The sequence below is a fragment of the Lycorma delicatula genome, chromosome 7 (genome assembly GCF_047948215.1).
Source record: "Lycorma delicatula isolate Av1 chromosome 7, ASM4794821v1, whole genome shotgun sequence".
Lineage (NCBI taxonomy): Eukaryota > Metazoa > Arthropoda > Insecta > Hemiptera > Fulgoridae > Lycorma > Lycorma delicatula.
Window position 1 is genome coordinate 31,814,763 of NC_134461.1, and position 24,664 is coordinate 31,839,426.

Sequence of the window (24,664 nt, forward strand, 5' to 3'; positions counted from 1 at the left end):
CACCAACGGGGCTGGAAATAAATTTCGATTAAAAATGTATTATGAATAAAATGTAATGAATAACAGTGGTAAATTTTTTTTTACTTATTTATTGTATTTTCGATACAATTAATACTTAAGAAATAAAAAATTGTAAAAAAACCATCCCTTCCCCAAATATTTTAAACATAAGAATTACAATTCAGAGTCGGTGCTCACTAATTCTACTGTTTAATAGAATTTTAATCTAATGGTTAATTATTGGTGTAAAGTGTGACTTATGGGTGCTAAAGTAGTAATTTTATGATTATTATTTAAAAAGAAATGGAGAGAACTAATATAATTAATTATTGCACGTATCTCCAATCAGCTTAAACATAAAAATTTTAATTTATTGACGTGATGTTTATACAGAGTGTCCCACGAAGAAACGGAGAAACTTTCAGTACATGTTCTACTGATGTTCATATAAAATATAAATATAGGTATGGTGTTCGTATAAAACGTTCATATAAATATAGGTCTGGAAACGCTTTCTTTTCGACTTAACGCCATTTGATTACTTCACTTGAGACCGTATGAAAACGGTAATATACCAACAAAATGAAGAAGAGTTACTCATTAAAAAACGAAATGCTATTAAATTTATATGAAACTATCCTGAGATGATACGGAAAGCCACCGAAAATATTTTACGTCGGGCAGAGTGCTGTGTACATTTTGAAGGAGGGAATTTTGAACAATCACTGTAACTGAGATTTTTTATTCTGTTATCATTTATCATTTCATGGATTTTTTTGTTTGTTTTGCTATAAGTATAATGTTTATTCGGCACAGAATAATACGATTTTCTGTTTATTTTTCGTCTATTTTGTAGGATGCGCCAAACTTTTTTTTTTATAAACCAGTTCAACGTGAAATTCGCCTTGTACTAGTGCCTAACCTACGCTGAATATGCTGAATCACACGATGTTCATCAACACCATGATTTAGTTGGCATTTAATTAAAAACAAAACTCGTTGGAAATGAACCTTTCGTTCGTAAATGCTGATATACCGAAGAATGTTTATTAGATACGGAAAGAATAATACGATTTTCTATCTATTTTTCATCTGTTTTGCTTCAATAAAAACCAATTTTTAAAAGTTTTTAATTACTTTTTATTACCTGTATTTTCATTAATTTTCTCAGAATTAAATTCTCTACAAGTTTTTTTTACTAATTCTCCTGAATTTATTAATCATTTAAAACTAAAAAAACTTGTTTTTCGACATCTAATTCTGTGTTCTATGTCGGATACCTTAAAAACCACTGGAGTTGTAATTCTAGGACCTGTTTTATCCTATTTCTCAGCTCAAATTACATAAGAAAACACCAACTTTACTCCTTAATTTGGGTCCCAAAAATTACAGCAAAGCTCCTTTTAATTAGAATAAGAATAATAACTGACCGTGGCGGGGTGGTAGCTCTCGGCCATTCATCCGGAGGTCCCGGGTTCGAATCTTGGTCAGGCATGGTATTTTTCATACGCTACAAAATTCTATTTCCATATCCCACGCACTCAAGCTTCAAGCTTATGTGGTGATATCATCAAGTCAACAAGAAAATAACTCGAAAACCAAGCGTTTGTAGACCAATGTTTATATGAACTTTTTTCGTTATTTTAACCAGTAGAACCAGTAGTTATTTTAACCAATAGTTAACTACTGGTCTACTGGTTTTGGGATTTTGGGCTTAAACCCAAAATCCCCAAAAATTTGGATTTTGGACTTTTCCTTAACTGCATAATATGGTCTCATTGAGAGATTTTCCCTACAATATATCATAAGTGGTACTTATTTTCATTGGTTCCAGAGTTATAGCCAAATAAAATTTTAATTAATGAAATATTTGAACTTTACAAGGAAAGACACATCGGTTCGAATCCGACTTCTTCTCTTCTTTTTAACTTTTTTTTAATATATTTTTAATTTTTTTTTTTTAATTTAAATATATTGATTTATTATTAATTATTAACTCGTGACTGTAGAATAAAATTTTACAATAATTAAAATTCAATAATAACATAAAAAATTTTGAAAAAAATCATATGTAATTTAATAGGTATTATTATTTCATTAATACCTAATATTTAAATATTTAATGCAATAGGTATTATTACATATGTGTATATGTAATAGATTTGGTGAAATATTGATTATTTAATATTAATTGAAAATTATAATTTATAATCGTATTACTTTTGGATTTTCTATTTTAATTTCTCTTTAATTTTATTTAACTATTCTGGAATTTCTGTTTAATTTTATCTACAATAAATTTATCTACAGAGTGTCTGAAAAATAGACATCACAAGAACATGAAGCATGCAAGCCCAATCTTTAATAAATTGCTAAATTTGATTATGTTTTTGTTCATCACTCCTCTGATATTGTCGGACAATAGTCGATCATCATTTCGTTTATTTATTTTTTGTTGCCGATCATTTAATCGCACTTTGGTTTGATATAATTCTACTGATTTTAATTTGTGTACACATTTCTAGTTTTAAAATTTTCTTTCTATATTCATCATCTCTCTTAATCATTTATTCTTTCCTTGGTCTTAACGTTTTCTTCCTCTTTATATTTATCATTTTCTCTTAATTTTTTTATTCTTTCTTTGTTTGCAACATTTTCTTCCTTTTTATTCTTTCTTTGGTTTTAACATTTTTTGATCTGGTAATACGAGTAATAAAGGGACTTTTACTCTATCCTAATGTTTCATGTAAAATTGTTAAATTAATAATTGTGTAAATATTTGACGTTAATAAAAACTAATATTTCAGCAATTGTGCAACTGTCCACTTTATTAAAGAATTAGAGAAACGTATCTTACTTTCAAATTAAATAATCTTAAACGAAGTGCACCAAAAAATGTGTGTATGTAATTTAATAGGTGTACAAGAAGTCATGTGGTGTCCACATCAATTTTTTTATTTTATATTCATCCTAAATCTGTTTCCACATAGTTTAATTTACATTCCAATTTAGTTTAATTTAATTACATTATATCCAAAAAATATTATTTTAATAATAGTTTAAATTAATTAATTTTTTAATGAATTTTTTGTTCTTTTTTTTCTTTTTCTGTTAAGGTATTTTTTTCTTTTTCTAAGGTATTACTTCAGAGGATGAATGAGGATGATATGTATGAATGTAACTGAAGTATACTCTTGTACAGTCTCAGGTCGACCATTCCTGAGATGTGGTTAATTGAAACCCAACCATCAAAGAACACCGGTATCCACGATCTAGTGGATTCAAATCCATATAAAAGTAGCTGCCTTTACTAGGATTTGACCTTAGAACTGCATATTTTTGTCTTTAATTATGTTACAATTCCTAATATAGATTAATTTCATGATTAACATATTGTTCCTCGATGTTAAAATATATATATATATATACACACACATATGTGTGTATGCGCGCGCGCGCGAGTGTGTGTAATTTCAGCAAAGTTATTATTAAAGTAAAATAAAGTCATAATTATAAGAAACCAAATTAAACCTGTTCAAGCAGTGACTGTATTAATAAATTACGATATACCATAAGTATATACCATATAGTATATGATACATAAAAATATACATGACCCGTACTAGGCGCAAGTCTACTAAATTTCTCTTTCCTTAGAAATAACGTAAATCTACTCACAGTGCAAAACCGGCCTACCAACATAACGTTAATACCAGTTATATTATTTCACAGTTACCAACATAAAAAAATAAAATAGCATTTAGTTGTATGAAAATAATTATAATAGAAAAAGTGGATTTAATTTAATAATAGCTTTTGTTATGAAACGCACATATTTTTTTTTAATTTTAACAAATTAATAACTTTTTCCTATTTTACTAATTGAAAAATATAAAAAAATAACTTTCATATAAAAATTTGCGATATTCTTGCAACTTGGAAAAATACAGCGCATATACATTTTTATTTTACAGAAATTATCAGCTATTTAGACATAAAAATTTACTATAAATACAGAGTGTTTGTTTTAAAGCGCAAGAATAATAATAACATGCTACATTTAATGCGATTAATTATACATATTACAATTACTTGCGAAAAACAATTTTGAGAACAATCTTTACCTCCGATCACAAAAAATTTCGGTTTTCAGATTTCAACGGAAATATCCATTTTGACCATCTCTGAATCCATTTGGATAGTTTCGGCGTGATGTCTGTACGTACTTACGTATGTATCTCGCAACTCAAAAGCGATTAGCCGTATGATGTTGAAATTTTAGATTTAGAACTGTTGTAACATCTAGTTATCACCTCACTTTTTGATTGCATTCGACTGAACCAAAAATGTCCAAAAAAAAGCCCTAAATCCAAAACAAATTGGATTTTTGATTTTTTTCTTAACTGCTGTAATAAGCACTCTTTAAGATCCTTTTAACGGTGTATCATAAGTGGTACTTATTTTCATTGGTTCCAGAGTCATAGCAAAGAAATTTTAATTAATGAAATATTTGGATCTTAGAAGAGGAAGGCACATCGGTTGGAATCAGACTTCATCTCCTTTATTTTAACTTTTTTTTTTTATTTAGATATACTGATTTATTAATAATTAATTATTAACCTCTGATTGTAAAAAAATTTACGATAAATAATAATATTAAAAAACAATAAAAAAAAGAAGAAATATGAAAAAATATCAAAAGTTATTAATGAAATAAAACTTTATGTACTTTTCATTTAAAAAAAAAAATGTGTACATATAATTTAACAGGCGTACAAGAAGTCATGTAGTGTCCACAGCACATATTTTTTATGTAACATCGAAAGTGTCCACCATTTTCGTCAATGCAAGCCTTTACCTATTTTTCATATTCCGTGCAACCTTTCGAAGTGTACCCCTTCCATTTTCTCATAATCCTTGAGTTATGTTGGCTTTCAGCTCTTCAATGGTATGTGAATTATTTTTGAATAAACAAACTTTTAGATATCCCGCAGAGAAAAATATTTGCAGGAGAAAGATCATGTGACCTAGCTGGCCGTAGGCTAGTGGATTACTCCTTCACCAAAGAAATTTCTCAAAAGGTCCATTGTTCTTGCCGTGCCACATGTGGCCCCAACTTGTTCAAACCACAAATCTCTCTCATTTAATTCTGAAATTGTAATAAACTGCATTATAATTTCTTGGTAGAGGTCTGCATTAACAGTGTTTTCAAAGAATATAGGGTCAATTATTCTTCGCCTGGAAATTGCACACCACACACCAATTTTCTGTGGGTGTAGAGGTCGTGAATGGATTGCTGGAAGAATTGTTGGAGCTTCATTAGCGATCGTTCCGACTATTAACGTAACCACTCAAATGAAACCAAGCCTCATCCGTAAAACATATATATTCTCCAATACTTTAACCCTCTCCAGACCTAACTGATTAAACCGTTGACAGTAGTGGAGCCTAGCAGCGTAATCGACCAGGTGTATAGCGGACGGCGAATAGCTGTGCACATTGCGTGCAAGAGAGATAGCTTGATAGGACGGGTGGAACAGTTAGATAGTCATTCCTTTAAGAAAGCATCTCGTATAGCTCCGTATACTTTCATAGTATGCAGTACACTGTCAGAGTATATTAGATATTTTCAGAATAGTAAATATCGCGGTAAGCCAGCCGTCAGCCTATGTGTACAGCAATACGCCGGCCGCTATAATTCATGAATTCGGTATGGCTTTGAGATAAGTGGCCGGGTAGCTTTTAAGGCACTATACAGAGATATTCCTTTTTGTTGCGCAAGTTTTCGTAATGATTTATTAGGTGAATTTAAAAAGAAAACATCTTCCAATGTTTCGTCATTAATTACTGAAAGTTTCCGGCTATGTCTCTGATTGCAAACAGAACCAACCCCTCTATATTTCTTTATGAAACGATAAATTGAAGTTTTATTAATACAATCTTACCCGGGAACTGCAATTGAAAAGCTTCTTGGCACAAAACAAAAGATTTAGTAGTTAAATCATTTTCCACAATAAAACCGTGTTCAAAACAATTTCTACTTGATAAAAAACACAGATAACAACCAAAAAATAACTTCCCGGGACCACCGATAGGTATTGCTTCAGAGAATGAGATAAATGATTGGTAGCGTATGTGAAAATGCCATGTCTAACCGGGATTCGAACCCAGGACCTCCGGATGAAAGTCCGAGACGCTACCAATCGCGCTACGGAAGCCGGCAACCAAAAATAACTATTTTCTCACAAAAACTAAATAGAAAATTATATCAGCTGCTTCTAAAACAATAATAGGTAGTGTTGCCAACCTCTTCATTCGAAATTATTGTGTTAACTTTCCTAAAAAATATTTAACTTAGATTGCGTTTTAAAAGAAACAACCAGTAATTTATCTATGCATATATTAAAATTTGTATAAAATTTGTATCTATGCGTACATTAAAATTTGTATAAAAAATAACTTTTTGTCTATTTAAAACTGTTCGTGATAGTTAAATAAAATTTCACTGGTTAAGTTTATTCGAATTAAAGTTTATACAATAGTATAAATTTATCTCATTTCAAGGTAAATTTAAAAATATTTTTCTAATGAACAAAAAAAAATTAAATTAGTATTTTTTTTTTCTTTTGAAAAAATTATTCGTATTTTCATAAAAATATTTATTTCATTTTATTTTTATTCTCATAAGCTACAGAAAAAAGTTGGTTATGAAACGTTTTGGAATAAATAATTGTACAAGTTATAAATACAAAAGTTTCCATTTCTACATCAGTATAAAATTAGAGAACTGTTTTTTAATATGCGTTAAGAATAAGAAGGCTTAATTTGAAAAACCTGTTAAAAAAAAATTATCTTTAAACTATAATAAAAATGTTTGCTTTTAAAATTACTTTCAATTTATTAGACGCAAACTTATTGGAAATATAAAAAAATTATTCATTAGGAAACTTCGTGTTTCATCTTTTTTCTCTGTAATATAATATCAATGTTTCATACATTCCTTAAAGTTTTATACGCCGTGCTTTCTTTTCTCGTTTTTTTTTCCGTTTTCCAGTTTCAATATGGCAATTGATACATCATGAATAAGAAAAATAAAATTTCTTTAATTACTCATTCTTTCATATCCAGTAAAAAAACTTCCAATAAAAGTTTCTCCTACGTTTTCAATCACAGGTACGAATTATTCTGACATATTTCTTTTAATTCATATAATGAAAAAATAAAAATTAACTTTTTCTATTTTACCTCTAAATAAAAACAGAAAACTTTTTAGCACCGTATTTCTTAAGTTTTTTTTTTTGACAAAAAAAAGCTTCAAGTATTGCATGACTTTCACGGCTCTCTTTTTCCTGTTTAGCCTCCGGTAACTACCGTTTAGATAATTCTTCAGAGGATGAATGAGGATGGATATGTATGAGTGTAAATGAAGTGTAGTCTTGTACATTCTCAGTTCGACCATTCCTGAGATGTGTGGCTAATTGAAACCCAACCACCAAAGAACACCGGTATCCACGATCTAGTATTCAAATCCGTGTAAAAATAACTGGCTTTACTAGGACTTGAACGCTGTAACTCTCGACTTTCCAAATCAGCTGATTTGGGAAGAAGCGTTAACCACTATACCAACCCGATGGCTTATGACTTTCACGGCTAAAGCCAGCTAAGCTAACGCAGGTCAAGTCATACAATATCTTGCACAGCTTTTTCGTTGCAAAACCTTTCCGGCGAAGCCAAAACGTCTTTTTTTTTTTTATTGATTATAATGATTAAAATTTTCAAATTTCAAATAAAAAAGGTTTGATTTTAGGGGCTCTCCTTTATTCTGCGGGGACATTTAGTAAAAAAAAATTTTATAAAGACGTGATCCTTAAAAAACTATAAAAATTGTTTAAAAATATTTAAAAAATATAAGTATAACTTTTATCACAGTAATGAAAAAATTGCTTCTTATTTTGGGTACGGAGTATATTAAAGGAGCCAAAACTACCTAAATTTTTAGTTTCCCTTGACAAAGAAAAATAAGATAATTTTTTTTTTTTTTTAAATAAAAATTAAGAGTTAAAAGAATGAATTAAGATGCTTTAACTCTTAAAGCGAAAAACATTTTCGCTTTAAGAGTTAAAGCGAAAAAAAAACAGAAAACAGATTATTTTAAGAAAAATGTTTCTACAATGTTATGTACAGATTAAATTTACCTTTGTAAATTTTTCTCTAAATCTAACACCCCCTCCACTAAAGGGCAAAACAAAATTTAAAAATTTTCAGAAAATTCTTTCTTAAAGGTCCGGAGTTTATAATTTTGGAATAAAATTACAATTTTTAATAGCTCTATATATGATTATAAAATACAAAAAAATAAAAAAAAATATTAAAACCGATTAGAGATACAACAAAAAAAAGAAATTTCAGTTTTAAGAGGCGGAGGTTAATTTTTTGAAAAAAAAAATGTTTTTGGATTATTTATATATAAAATGTACGTAACAAATTTTCCCAAGTAAAGCTTTTTCTTAAGTGACTATGAAGAAAATCACGACATCCCGCCATTCCTTTAACGAATTATGATCAATGCTTCATGCATAAAAATATTTCAGCCAAATTTGAAGAAAATCAGTTTGGTCAATTCTGAGATATAGGGCCAAAAGTAGTGTGATACACAAACGTACCTACCTACGTACGCACATACATGTATTTCTTTAGTCTAGACTCTAGATGATTTAGTTGTACCCTTAAACGTAAAGTTTTGCCAAAAAACCTGATACTCCATTTTTGACACAACCACCTTACTTTCCCCTTTAATAGTTATATTAGATATTCGCCGCGAAAGTAAAAATAATAATAAAAATAAATCATCTGTTACTGCCACTAATATTGTTTTTATTTTACGAGCTTTTAAATGTTTTAGTTTTTATTTTTAAGCTTTTATTATGATTTATTCGCTTAATAATATATACTACGATTTATTAATATTTACTAATATTAATATTTATTAATAATATTTACGATTTATTTGATAATAATATAAAAATATTATTATTCTTTATTATTTTCTACAATTTTGTTTAAATTCACATTATATAATTGAAATTGATCGATGAATTTATTGCGAGATAAATACTTTTAATTAACCAATCAGTATCAACCCATTCCAAACCTCTCTATTTTTACGTAATATTTTTTTATTTTTAGTTTTAGTTATTTAATTTGATCTTCCCAACTCAATTAACATAAATAAATATTTAATTATAAAGCATATCTTCAACAGGGAATACAAAATATGCACTGCCTTATTAAATTAAAAAGAACGATTCGTGCAAAAATATTTATACTGTTTAATTATTATTATTATTATAAATTCATTGTAATTCCAGTAAAAATTCACTTTTTTTAAATATTTCATATGGAATTTGTAATTTGTTTTTAATTTCAAAAATCGATACTTGTTTAGATCCTCATGTAATGTTTCCACACCACGAACTGTTAATAATGTACCAGTGCCTAGTCAAATACATCAGATCAGAAATGGCAAAAATAAGTTATATAGTTTCAAAAGATTCACAAAATTTTAAGAATATTCCTTTTTAAAATCCTAAAAACGTTTCTTCAGAAATAGGTGAAGTCGTTCCTCCAAGAAGCTTAAACTTATCCTCGGGTGATTCTTTAATTTTTAAAGGAAAAATAATTGGTCTTTATTTAGAAAGCGGACAAATTTCCTAAATTGCTATTATAATAATAAAAAATGTCTTATTAAATTTATTTGTTATAGATGCCAAAACAAGGCAATACCCTGCAAAATTTGATCGAACGGTTGTCCCCGTCAATATTACGTTGACGCCATTTGAATTCGCATAAATAGTAGTCTAGCGTAGATCTCGATGTACCCACTCCTTGCGATTCCGTCTTTTTCTGTTCCCCGTTAACTTTCCACTGTATTTGTATGGTAATTGGATTTCGAAAGTTAACAGTTTGATATGTAAAATTGTAACATGGTGTGCTAGTTATAATAAATTTTCGTAACTCCGCCAAAACTCAGGGACTATGTTCGTCCCAGGTTTAATAAACTCTTTTATAACACGTAGTGACGTTTTTTTCGTACGATTGGGAAACCCATATACGAAACATTCGTTTGTTTCTCTGAAAATTCCCGCAAAAACCCATTGCTGAGGGTAAATCGTCCCCTTATTGTATTTTCGCCTTGTAAAAAGAGATTCGTCTATTTTCACGTTCAGACCATTCCCGCCTATTATATGGTTACGGAGAAATATATCCGCTCGTTAAAAAAATTACAGTCGGTTACGGCGGTACTACCCGTATCAAATTCTTCGTTAAAAAGTTAGAAGTGTTCTATTCCCTAATCCATGTGGCACAGGATATAAACAAGTTCCATTTTCAGTTTGCTGGATTGCAGCCACGTACGGCTTCTTAAACGAGCAGAATTGTGACAACTCGGCTTTGCATACATTTATCTTCTCTATCGCTTAACGAAAGAGACGTTTCATGATTCTGAACGTAAAACTAGGATAATGTAAAATCCCTTTGATTGTAAAAAATGAACATGTACAGTTTATTGCACACCTCACGGACTAAGTTATCAAACATATTTATCGGTTAAAAATAAGGAATAGTTACAAGCGCAATGGACAACACGCAGTATATGATTGAAATAATTGACTGCATCGATTACTACATATCCAGCGATATAACTATGATAAGATAAGACAGGTAGAAATATAATTACTACAACGATAGATAAAATAAACATTACCAATTAAATATTGTAATTTTTAATTAATTCATAAGTAACTTACATAACGATATTAGTAATTCAGAAAATGAAAATTAAGGAATATGTACGCTTTCGAAATAAGACCCGAACAGTATTTTTTAGTAAATACTAATCGATAGAAAATTGTTAATCGGTAATATAATGATCCTATCGAATTCGTCTCCACCCTTCTCTCTCATTTTTTTCTGTTTAGCCTCCGAACCATCGTAAGGTACTACTTCAGAGATTGAATGAGGATGTATGAATGTAAATGAAGTGTAGTCTTGTATAGTCTCATGTCGACCATTCCTGAGATGTATGGTTAATTGAAACCCAACCACCAAACAGCACCGGTATCTATGATCTAATATTCATATCCGTATAAAAGTACCTTTACTAGGATTTGAACCTTCGAACTCTCGACTTCAGCTGATTTGCGATGACGAATTAACCACTAGACCAGCCCGGTGGCTAATCCATTTCATCGTGGATAAAAAAAGCTGAGAACACAGTTATAGGATTTTCCCAGAACGCAGCTAAAGCGCGTTCCGCGAAAGTGGTTATTTTCTGAAGCACGGCTTACTCAAACAACTTAATTTAAAATATTTATAATTTTATTTAATTATAAAATTTTTCTGTTTATTTAATTCAAACTACAGCGCGCACGCATACCGTATTTAATTCGTGCGGGTGTGACGTAATTTCACAACTTACAAGGAACAAATTCGCTTGTACTGTCGACAGATTGGTGTAGCACCTAGGCTTAACACACCAGGTACCGAGTTAACCGGACGATCGAGTACGAGACCCAGCCAGACCGATTTACCTTTTTACACTTTAAATATTTTTCATTTATTTAATTCTACCGCTCACATGTGACTTCACAACACAGCAGTGGTTTCCAAAAAGTTTTGAGATGAAGGTACGATTTTGGAAAAGATTTTTTTTCAGATATTGTTGTTTTTTAATTGTTAACAAATGCGCCTAAGAAAAATATGACCTTAATTAGGCCAAATCTCGAGATACTGATGGTGACCTTGCTCTAAAGCCGCACCTCCTAGACTTTTTAAGTTGAAAATTTAATGGCATCAATTCCCCATACGTAGAAGTAATCTGACAAAGTTTGGTCAAAATCGGTCCAATAGTTCTGGAGATATAAAGTAAAAAATAGTTCTCGTGATTTAAAGGCCAAAACTGAACATACGTACACAAGAACATTAAAATTCGGTAAAGTTTCAACCGGATTTAGTATTCCTTAGGTGTGAAAGCGTCAAGATCCGGTGAAAACCGCAAATGCTCAAATTGGACCGATTACAATATTTTTTTCTTTTACAGCTATAATTATGCTATAGAGCTAGCAAGACGGGAAAGTAAAAGTGCCCGATATCCCAAAGAATTGTAAACGGGATCTATTCGCCTGAAAGACTTTTGAAGTATTCTCTGGACGGATCGATCATCTTGTACCATGATACAATAAACAATTAATGTATTTTTATTGTGTGATCACCTCGATCAGAACAGGATTACAAAACATAAAATATCCTATTCTACTAAACGACATTTGTATGTGTCTGTGTGAGCGTCCCACTTAGCATAGCACCGGAATGCACCGATCACTAGCGGAAAATCCCGATTCGTTAGTATTAATTTCTAATTTAACTTTCGTTATATCAATTTTCATCATTCAAAAAAAAATAATTTTACATAAGAGGTAATCAGTTTTGGACACCAAATAATCCCATTCCGAGACGCCGCCCACCAGGTCAATCCGGCCGGAGGGCCTAGCTGCCAAGGCGTGACATAGATACGCCCTGCCGCCAGTAATAGAAATAAATGCAAAAGAGGTATGATTATATTCCATACTTATAAAGATATTATTATTAAGGAAACAAAAATGCAAAGGTAATAAATAAAATCCGAATAGAATTTAAAAAAAAAAAACCGTGGATGAATGGTAGATTTCTGTTTCGAATTCCAGTCAGGCAAGGCATTTTTCATACCATAAAAATTTCCATTTCATATTTCCATGTATAATCTTTTTTGTATAAGCCAAAAAAAAGAATAAAATAAATCGTTAATTTATAAGTATTTGAGTATTTAGCAAAATAAATGAAATTATCATATTTATCTAATAAGTAATCATTTAAAATCTCATCGACAAAGTAGTATTTTTTCTTTAAACGTAAAATATTTAATTATTTATTCCTAAAAAAAATAATAATATTTGCTAGTTGATAACAGATAACAGAATTACTTTCACATAAAAAACATAATATTTCATCCTACAAGAACAGAATCTTTTTATCATATTTTTAAGGGAAAGAGGTGCATTTTACTTTCAGTTTCGATTTTTAACAAATTACATAATGATTTAAAAGATCTCTTTCCAATTTATTTAAAATTCTATTATTTCCTTTTACAGAAAGTTTTATTCATTTGATAGTTCTTTGTATAAACGACACTAGTCAAACTTTATTCGTGTGTAACGAAAATTACTATCTAACTAGATCCTATGATAAACTAACAAAGTGACGATATTACTTACAGAGCAAACGTTACTTGAATTTCGGAGGGCTTTGATGTCAACCGGTTTCATGGATTCTTTATTTTCCTTAGTAAATCTAGAACAGGTTGCTTGTTATTATTGGAATAGCCATTTTCATAAGTAAACTATGTTTCACTGCTTACAATTAAATAAATCTGAATTTCTTCTATGTTTTTCGAATGGGTACTTAAATATTTACTCGGAAATTACGCAAAACGGTTATTTTTTTCTCTTCAAACTTGTGCGTGGGAATATAGAATGAAAATTTTGGTAGCGTATGAAAATGTTATGCCTAACAATGAATCGAACTTGGGACCTTGCAGTGTGATTTTGATACGTTATCACACCACCACAAGTGTCTTACCAATGGATCATAATTATTTCATACAAAAATTATTTTTATACACGAATATCATACTGTAGCCAATGCGCCTTTTATTGACTACTTTCTTTACTTTGTAATGATAATTTAATTAAATTTTTTCAATGGTTTCCCTTGATAGTTCCACGGAAATGCTAGAATATTTATTATTCTTTTCCTTGTAATAATACATTTACTTACAATTCCTGACGTAAGCGATATAGTACACAGTTACATTATGACTTGAATAAAATATTTATCTATTTAAATTAAAAAATAACAGGCAAAGTATTGCATGACTTTTCCGGCCATTAATAATAAATATTAAAATGATTAGACTCAAAAAAACAAAAATTATATATATGTTTTTTAGAGAACTGGGAAATAAATTTTAAGAAAATTTTTCTAAAAATATTCATATATAGGTTACGCTTCATAAATTTGTTTACGTAAAGTTTTATCTAAATTGAACCCCTTCAATAAAGGCTAAAGAAAAAAAATTTACGCATTTTAGGTCCAGGGTCTGTAATTTTTAAAAATTGTACACATTTCATATACGAAGTACAAACGTTAGAAAAATTTTTTTAAGTATTTAAACCTAAGGAAAATAGAGCAAAGGACAAAAAAACATATTTCAATTTTAAGAGGTGGGAATTAATTTAAAAATTTTTTTTAGGATTATGTATGCATTGTAGGTAACAAATTTTCATTAATGAAGTTTTCTCTAAAATCCACCTGAAGAAAATCTTAATCGGTTTTCCCCATATCCCCCATCCCCTAAACGAATTTAAAAACAATTTGATCAATGTCCCTTATATAAAAATATTTGAGATAAATTTGAAAAAAAAAAACGTTCTGCAAGTCCTGAGATGTAAGACCAAAAACAGTGCAATACACATACGTACATATTTGCGCGCTTGCATATAAATGTTTTTCTGGTCTAGATGAACTGGTTAGACCCTAAAACGTAAAGATTTGCACAAAAAAAAAAACCGATATTTTCCCGTTTAATTTAAATTCTAATTATATTCGCCGGCAAAGTAAAAAGAAGATTTATCTTTTAAGAAAACAACGAAATGATTTAATTTATCACTTAATTCTATTCAGAAGGGTTTCTTTTCAAAACAAATTTATTATTAAAAAAAAAGAAGTAATTCCCATGAGATTTCCATAAAAATAACTAAACGTTCGGGTGATGTATATAAAATGCTAGTAAGTATGTTTAGAGTAAACATGTACTTATAAGATATAATAACAGATATAAGAGACCCTTTTTGAAAAAAAGATTATTGAAAATGTATTTGTAACACAATACTGGTAATACAAGAATAACCAACTTTAATGTATTTTTTTGTTTATGTGTTTTTTTTTTTATTGAAGTATGTAAGCTACATGTTATTTACACTGATTGATGATATCTAAAATGACATGTACTAAAGTCTAATTTTCAGTAATCTCATATTATGGTGTAGCGTCCCGATTGATTTAAATTGTTTAAATCAATTTATTTGTTCGAAAGGACGTTAACATATAAAGTAACATAAAATGTAAAATAAAGAATGCAAAGTAGAAATATTAGAATATTTCATTTCTATCACAAATTTATAATTTTTGTTATTTTCATCAATGAACGCTGAATATGTTTTTGCAATGTTTTTAAAGAATTTTTTTAATTACTAGAATCTTATAATGTAATATATTAACTTTTAATAGGTAAATTATATCTTAGAAATAAATTTAATTATTATTAATGAAAGGATGCGATGTATTAAAAAAAAAACCAATCGCTTACAGAAATCTACAATTAAAAATGAATTAGATGAACTCACCAAATATCAGTAACAGCGTTGTTGCTGCTGCTACAAAATATAACCTCATATCTGACAGTTAACACTACCACAGCACAGTCACTACTGACGAATCAAGACTAAACGCCGCCGATCGCCTGTTGACCTACTGACTACTAACCGAACCTACTGTTAGAGAAAGAAAAACATATATTTTACTCTTAAACTTCTTGTGTCTGATCAAAATAGCAAGTGAAGAGAAGCGATACTAACGGTATCTAGTGTGACCTTCGACTAACACGACCCGATTAGGAACGTCCTTTAGTTCCTGTTACACCCGTGAAATAAAATCTGGAGTTATTAAATGATACTACATTTGACATAGTATAGAATAGTGCTATAATGCAATTTAACTTCTCTGTTGCTAAGGATTATTAATTAAGTAACTTTAATTATTATTTACAAATAGATTAAGATTTTTTATTTATGAAATAACGTTATGTTGTAGTGATAATTAAATACGAAAATTCATACTGTCATTAAACAAAACTGTGACAAAACCAAATTAGTGAAACTAATTTCAACATATGCAGAATATTTTTTTAAAAAATACTCTCCCACCCAGATAGAATATATCAAATAAAAGATAACTAAAATAAGTTAATCTCTGTTAATAAATAGGTTAAAATAAATAATTAGTTTATTAAATTTTTGCATATTATTAATTCATGTTGTTTGTATGTTAATTATAACATTATTATATATTCATTTTATAAGTTACTTTGTGCAAAATTGAAGCAAATTTTATTACCTTACCACGTAAGAAGATAAATCAATTTTAACATAAATTAGAAATTATTTTATTATCCTACAAAAAAAAAAAATTTCATGATCTTTTTGCTAATAGAACAAAAAAATGTAGATTTTTCAAAATGTTAAACGGTGGGTCCTCCTAAAGAGTGCTCTACGTCCCTTGTCCTTAATTTTATAAATGGTGTTCCTCAAAATATTACATCACACAGTTTTACCCTCTTAGTTTGTAATAAATTGTTTTTGTATCAGAAAATACCATATTTGACTGAATATAAGTTGAGGTTTTTATCTAAAATTTTCCCCAAAAAAGGTTGGGGATGGGTACACGCTATAATCAGCATCTACCCAGCAGGGCCGACTTACATTTGAATTTGACCGAGCTTTTAAGTTGTTTTATAATTTGTATATTCGTGGTGGGGGACTTATTACAGTTTATATTTATAGTAATAATTACTTTCAGTTATTATTTATTACCTATTTTTATTAATAAAAGTACCTGATTAATAAAATTTTGATGGATGAGTCTTTGGTCAAGAATTGCCTTAAAACGGTCTAGTTGAGAAACTTAGGTCTTAGAAGACACACCTCCAATAGATGTACTAGGGGTCATTTGACCGAAAATGTAAAATTGGAAGTAAAAAAAAATTAAACACAGTTTTATTTTTAATACCTAAAAATAATACTAATAAAAAAAAAATAATAGTAATTTTGTTGTCCTTATGTAAAATTTGTTATTATGTTTTAAACAATATCAAAATCGCATTTTGCTTCGTTTTAAAGCATCTTAATTAATTGCTAACTTTGTCATCAATTTAAACTATTTATTATGAATGTGTATACAACCATCTAAAGAATTATATTATATCTTGCGATTATTTCATTTAGCTAGAAGAAGGTTTAAGGATACAAAAATTGTATCAAATCTTGGTAAATATGATTCATCCCAAACCAATTGCTAACTTTTATTAAAGCAGAAATCCTAATATTACCATGTTTTATTATTTATGAAAAAAATATATATATTCATCTACTTTCAAAAATAAATTTACAATAGCCAAAAGTGTTTAACAAATCACATAACACAGTTATTTCTTTGTTACACAACATAATACTTCGGTCTAAAAGAAAAAACTTATTATGCTAGAATTTAAATTTTGAATAAACTGCATAGCAATCTAAAATCTTCTAATTTATTTAAAATTAAATTAAAATACTTCCTTTTAAAAAATATATAAAGCCCTATTTGCTATTGAATTTTTAAATGACTGTAATTAGATAAAGGTGAATCTGTTTCATATTCGTTAATTTGAGAAAATTATTACTTAATTTGTTACTAATTTACAATAGTAGAATTAACAATAAATAAAAACAATTAATATTTAATCTAATTGAACGTAAAGTGGAGGAAATGAAAACAGGCACAAAATTACACCGTCAATTTTCTGTCATAACTCGACTTAAACCGATTTTAAAAATTAAAAGTCATTTTGTTCAAAATAAAAGGTTTAATAATTTAGAAAATAACGTAAATTTTGATAAAACTAATATTTACTTAGATATAACGAATTGAAAAATAAACATGGCCGCCATTTTGTTATTTGCAAAGGTATTTAATTCCTGATTTTTTTTCTAATTTTAAAACTTTATTACATTACCAATACGTTTACCAAATATTAATGTGATTCGTCGGTCCGAACTTGAGATATAAATTTTTATATAAAAATAACAAAACGGCGGACAGGGGTAGAACGAAGAAGAAATCACCATTTTTCCTAGGAATATTTTTTGTTTAGTTTTACAAGTAGAATCCGAAAAAGTACAGCCAGCTCACCATTTTAGAAACACTCTGTATACTAAAATTCATATTGAATTGAAATCAGACAAAATTTCAGCAAATTACAGAACATACAACAATTGCTATAATTGTGGAGAGGTCATTAATGATAAGAATAGAAACTGCAGGAGTGAATGAAATCCCTTGCGCCTGATGTGATTTCCGAAATCAAATAATTTTTTATGAACTACTGAAATCCTAACATCTTTTTTTATCAACCCTGACTAATAAAGCCTTTCTTTAAGATAAAACCACTCTATAAAATAAGTTTGCAAGCCTCCGTGGCATGAGTGGTAGCATCTCGGCCTTTCATCCAGAGGTCGCGGGTTCGAATCCCGGTCAGGCATGGCATTTTCACACGCTACTTTTCATTCATCTCATCCTCTGAAGCAATACCTAATGGTGGTTCCGGAGGTTAAAAAAAATCTTATTTCTACTTTTTCATAAAAAGTTTGTTTTAAATATTTAATTAGATTTGCCTATTTTATATAATCTTACACTCAACAAATAAACTAAAGCACTTATGCAGTTGGAATCTCAGTTTTTAGAGAAAATTACTTCAATATGCAATGACATTGTAATCAAAATGCATTTTTAAACTTACAATGACTATATTTACGTTGTAAATAATCCAAAAGTCATTGCCTTTTGGATTATTCAGAGTATATCACAAAGTTCTACCGGGACTTTCAAAACCTTTTATACTAGTGCAAATAATGGAAAAATTTCATATTATTTTGATCTGAAAAATCGAATAAAATATGTCCCAGAACCGTGTCTCCAGTATTTTTTTTAGAAATATGGGTTGAAAATAAATGATTGGTGTACAAAACCCTGTTTTTTATGTCAGATGCACGATAACTTTAATAAATGAGTAATAAACATATAAAACCTATTACAAAACATGTAGAGAATTTAATTCTAAAAAAAATTGTGTAAGATAAGTTGAATAGAGGAAAGAGAAAAGTTAAATAAATGTAAATATTATTTAGAAATAGTACATTATTACTATATTTGTCAGAAAAGTACTTATTTAATGTAAACAAAAAACAAACATTTTTAGTGATATGAAAAATTTGTAAAAACTGTTTACTGTTAAAGATTTCTGTATTTCTGTTAAAAATTTAAAAAAACTGGAAATTACATAACAATTGTAAAACAGAAATAAATAAATAAAAATCTGATGTAGACACCACATCCTTGTAGCCTATTAAATTGCATATACACATTTGTTGCTGCTCTTCATTTAAACTATTTCATTTGAAAGTGAGATACGATCTTTCAATTCTTTAATAAAGTGGACAGCTACACAACTGCATTGTGGTGGCCATCACAATTGCATTATATTTTTTGTGGTGTCCGTATCAGCACTTTTTTTCTTTTTTTTTATGGCTGCAAAGGACCACTTTAGTCAGAATAATTCAAGTCTTTTTGCCGATCTTTTGGCCTTAAGTTCTTAGCTTTTACTTTCTCCCAATATTTAGTCGTTCTTAATGATCTTGCTTTACGATCCTCTTCTGAATAAACCCTTTTTGTATAATTAAAGGTTCTTACTTTAAAGTTGGTATTCGGATCTTTAATAACAAATTTTAATTTTTCGGATTTATTAAGTAAATCTTCGTAAGTCAAATTTAATTCTTGCATGTCTTCTTTAATTTCTTTGATCCATAATGGCGGAAGTTTTAAAGACTAAAATCGATTGATAATTCTCTTAGTAATCCTATCCTGCGATAATCTTAACAAGTGTGCGCAGAAAGAAATTCACTTCTTTTTCATAGTATCGATTAAGGATTCCAAGTTTTCGTATAAGAAATTTATTAGGCAATAATCTGCACTGATTTTCGTGTTTATATTTTTTGTTTATGCAGATTCTAAGAATCCTGGGTTCAACTTTAAGCAAAGGTTCAGTCCTATTTTTCTGATTTAATTTAAATAAAGTCTCGCTCGCGTAAGTAATTACTGGTTTAACCACAGTTTTGTAATGTCTAATTTTAGTGTTAATCGAGAGCGATTTTTTGTTGTAAGTATTTTTGGTTACTTGTAGCACTTTAAATAATTTATTAAGTCCTTCAGTCCAATTTTGTTTTTCGTTACAATTACAAGTAATGATCTTGGAGAGATCATTACTTGTAATTTTTGATACTTGTAATAATGATTACTAAATCATTATTTAAATCTTTCTACAAGTTCTACTTTGTTTCCATTAATATTCACAGAATTAATAACTAAAGGATCTATAGCCATCATTTTAGTCTTTTCGTAAGAAATTTTAAGTCCAATTTTATTCGCAAGTTCTTCTATACTTGTTATTTGTATTCTGGCTTCTGCGATACTATTAGCTAATAAAGCTAAGTCTTCGGCGAATCCTAGGCAATTTAAATTTAAGTTATCTCTTTTGTATCCTATGTGAATATTTTTTGAATTAATTTTAAACCATTCGCGCATCAGAAATTCTAGTGCACAATTAAATAATAAAGGCGAAAGTCCATCGTCTTGTCTCAGTCCGGATTTTATGTAAAAAGTATCGGAAAATTCGCCACAAAACTTCACTTTAGATTTTGTGTTTGTCAATGTTAAACCGATCATATTTACCAATTTAGGATCCGATCCGAGATTTCTCAGAATTTTTAACATCGAAGGCCTATGTATGCAATCGTACACTTTTTTGAAATCAATAAAAGAAATAATCATCTGTTTTTGCTTTCTATTATAAATATCTACAAGTAATTTCAAAGTAATAATTTGATCTGGACAACTGCGCCAAGGCCGAAAACCACCTTGCTAATCGCCTAACTCGCTTTCTAGTTGGTCCTTAATTCTAGATAATTGTAAATAATTCTAGATAAAATTTCATACGTACAATCCAATAACGAAATTCCACGATAATTGTCCGGATTTGTCTTGTCGACTTTCTTGTGTAAAGGATGTATAATAGCTGTCGTCCAATGTTCTGGAAGTTTTTCGGATTCCCAAATTTTAACCAGAGAATTTTGCAAAGATTTCTTAACTGATTCTCCTGCATTTTTCCAAATTTCTGCAACTGTTTGCTCTTCTCCGCTTGCTTTATTATTTTTAAGTTCTTTAAGTTCATTTTCTACTTCTTTATAAGTTGGCGGTTTTCTGTTTGATTCTGGCGTTTTAATTTCTGTATTAACACTTATTTCTAGTAAATTTTTCAGTTCTTCGCAGTTCAAAAGCTTATTAAAGCTTCTGCAAGGATTTCCGCGTTTTCTTTATTATTATGTGCAATTTTACCAGATTTATCCTTAAGCGTTAATGTTGGAGCTTCGTATTTTTGTAACCGATTATAAAACAGTTTATAGTAACTTTTAGAATTATTTTTATTAAAGTCCTGTTCAATTTGATTAATTAAATTATTTTGATTTTCTCTCTTTACATTACGAATAATTTTGTATGCGATTTTTCGTTGATTAATAAGATTCTTCAGATTTATCGCTTTGAAATTTCAACCAAGCATTATGCCTATCTGTTACGGCTTTATCGTAATTTTCGTTCCACCACTGGTGTTTTTTTCCTAGGATTTATAGGTGAAATCTTTTTTGCGATATCTTTTAATTTTGGAATAATTTTATCCAAATCAGATTCTACAAGAATTTCAGTTAAATTTTTATAATTAGAATTTCCAATTAATCCGCTAGAATGATATTCTCTTTTTGGTTTATTCTTTTTGTTTAATTTCCGTTTTGTAGGCGTAAATTTTATTTTTATTTTAACTAAATAATGATCAGATCCGGTATCTGTTCCTTTTAATACTTTAACGTTTTGAATCTCTTTATGTACAAATTTATCCATACAGAGGTGATCCAACTGGTATTCGCCATTTTTCCAGTCTGGATGCTTCCATGTTTTTTAATTTATTAGGTTTTGTCATAAAATAAGTCGATTTGAAGATTAATCTGTGATTTCTGCAAATTTCTATTAATCTGATTCCGTTTATTTCGTACGATTTTGCGCGGGCCAATTACCTATAATATCGCGATACTTTTTTTCTTTACTTAATTGCGCATTAAAATCTCCCAATAAAATTTTTGTGTGATTTTTATTTACATTATTAATCATTTGATCTAATAAATTCCAGAATTCGTCGACTTCGGATTTATTTAATTTTTTGTTGTTTTCATCATTAGTAGGCGCGTGTGCGTTAATTAGAGTATACCGTTTATTGGAAGCTTTTATAGTTAAAGTAGCAATTCGAGAAGAGATCGGATTAAAATCAATTACAGAGTCGATAATTTTCAAATTAACCATAAATCCTGTTCCAAATTGTGGACACTGTTTCATTACACGTTCTCCGGGAGTTCCGTTGTATATTCTGTAATTTTGAGATTCGAAAGGTTCTTGACTAGAATTTCGCATTTCTTGCTATGCAACGATTAAAATTTTATTTTTGTGCAAAATATCTTGAAACATCTTTAGTTTACCTACAGTTGTAAGTGAGTTTATATTATGTGTAGCTATAAAATTAATACGTTTGAATTTTAATTTCCTGTTCGATTCTGGTTCTGAGTTTAATTTATATTCAACATTTAAGGGGTTTTCCAGGAGATGCTCCGATCCATCTTGTAAATCTTCTAAGTGACTGCCTACCGAATCCGAGTGCAGTCTTTCCTGGATTTATTTGATACCAGGCGGTAGATTTTTACTTAAAAGACCTTCCATATTTGACTATCGAAGGTAGTCAACCTTGGTAGGATTTCTCCCGAGACACAGCTCTAGATGTTATCTAGAGAGGCGATAATGAGAAATGAAAAGATGATAAAATGAAAAATGCAAGTTTGCTTTCGATTTAGTTTAGTTCACTTACTAGATTACTCCAATATTCTAGTAAGCTATCCAGTCGAACCACGTGGAGGCATGAACGGATTTAATAGAATAGTAAGTTTTAACTTAATAGTTGTTACATTTGGAGAAAAGTTTTAAATCCGTTCCGAAATCACTTCGTTCTTTATGTTAGTTTATATATTAATTTTGATTTTCGTTGCAGAAGTAGTTATGTGGGGTAACTAAGAACGTGTCGGATCGGCAATCACAGACATATAGGTTAAAATCCGACTTCATATAAAATAAATTTTTTTTTCTTAAATTTAATATATGATTTATTAATAATTATTAAGCTCTGTAAAAAATTTTGAATTATAGTGAATAGTACATAAAATTTTATTTCACTTATAACATCTGATTGTTTTTATGGTTATTATTGTATTATTATTTATTGTAAAGATTTATTTTTACAATCAAAGGTTAACAATTATTAATATATCAATATATTTAAATTAAAAAAAGGAAATGAAGTCAGATTCGAACCGATGTGCCTTCCCCTTGTATGATCCAAATATTTCATTAATTAAAATTTCTTTGCTAAAACTCTGGTACCAATGAAAATAAGTACCACTTATGATACATCGTTGAAAAGCTCTCGATGAGGGCTTATTACTACAGTTAAGAAAAAGTCCAAAATCCAAACTTTTAGGATTTAGGGCTTTTTTGGACACTTTTGGTCCAGTCGATTGCAATCAAAAGGGGAGGTGCACAACTAGATATTACAACAGTCCTAAATTTAAAATTGTAACATTCTACGGCTAATCGTTTTTGAGTTATGCGACGTACACACGTACGTAGAGAAGTCACGCTGAAACTAGTTAAAATGGATTCAGGGATGATCAAAATAGGTATTTCCGGTGAAATCTGTCTAAATCCAAAATTTTTCACAATGCTTTCTTTACTTAGTTCAAGGAAGTAAAAATTACTTTAATAATTTTTTTATTAATGACAGAAATGAAATAAATTATTATTCAAAGTTGGCAATAAAATAGCAACAGCTGATTAACAATGCGCAATACTGTATTAGTATTTAAAACATACTGTAAGGTACATTAAGTAGATCGGGTACTGTGAATTGTCCTGTAGTTAGGGAAGGTTCTCTGTAAATTTTAGTTTGAACATGACCGATTTGTCATTGAAGTAATGCAGTACTTATTTACGTATTAATTGTGTGTGTGTGTGATGGTAAGGCTACAGCTGCTAAAGTAAAATATGAAATACGTTTTCCGAATCGCAGGATTCCAGATCCCAAAACAATTAGAATGCGAAACACATTTCGCATTCTTCGAGAAACAGGTTCACAACCTAGCATTCGTACCAGCTGCAAACGATCTGTTCAACACGATGCTGTTATTAATGAAATTATTATATGTAATTTTATAGGAATTATTACATATACACATATGTAATAGATTTTGTGAAACATCTGATTATTTAATATTAATTGAAAATTATAATTTAGAATTGTATTATTTTTGGATTTCCTAGTTTGATTTCTGTTTAATTTTACATAATTATTCCGGATTTTCTGTTTAATTTATCTACATTAAAGATAACTACAGAATGACTGAAAAATAGACCCTCCACAAGAACAACATATATACTGAGGCATACACGCAAGATCTTTAATATATTGCAAGAAATTCTTATCTTTTAGTTCATTGCTCCTCTGATATTGTCAGACAATATTCTCCCTAAGTCGGAGTTGATCATCATTTCG

At 29.2% G+C, this 24,664-nt stretch overlaps 1 protein-coding gene across 1 annotated transcript in view; it reads right to left on the minus strand.

Annotated features, from left to right (window-relative positions):
* The window catches only part of mtg (mind the gap), a 350,491-nt gene extending 334,937 nt beyond the window's left edge, over positions 1 to 15,554 (minus strand). The window contains exon 1 of the mRNA XM_075370917.1: positions 15,498 to 15,554. Coding sequence (XP_075227032.1) covers positions 15,498 to 15,546 — 49 coding nt within the window. The 5' untranslated portion in view covers positions 15,547 to 15,554. The remainder of the gene's footprint in view (positions 1 to 15,497) is intronic.
* Positions 15,555 to 24,664: the final 9,110 nt, after the last annotated feature.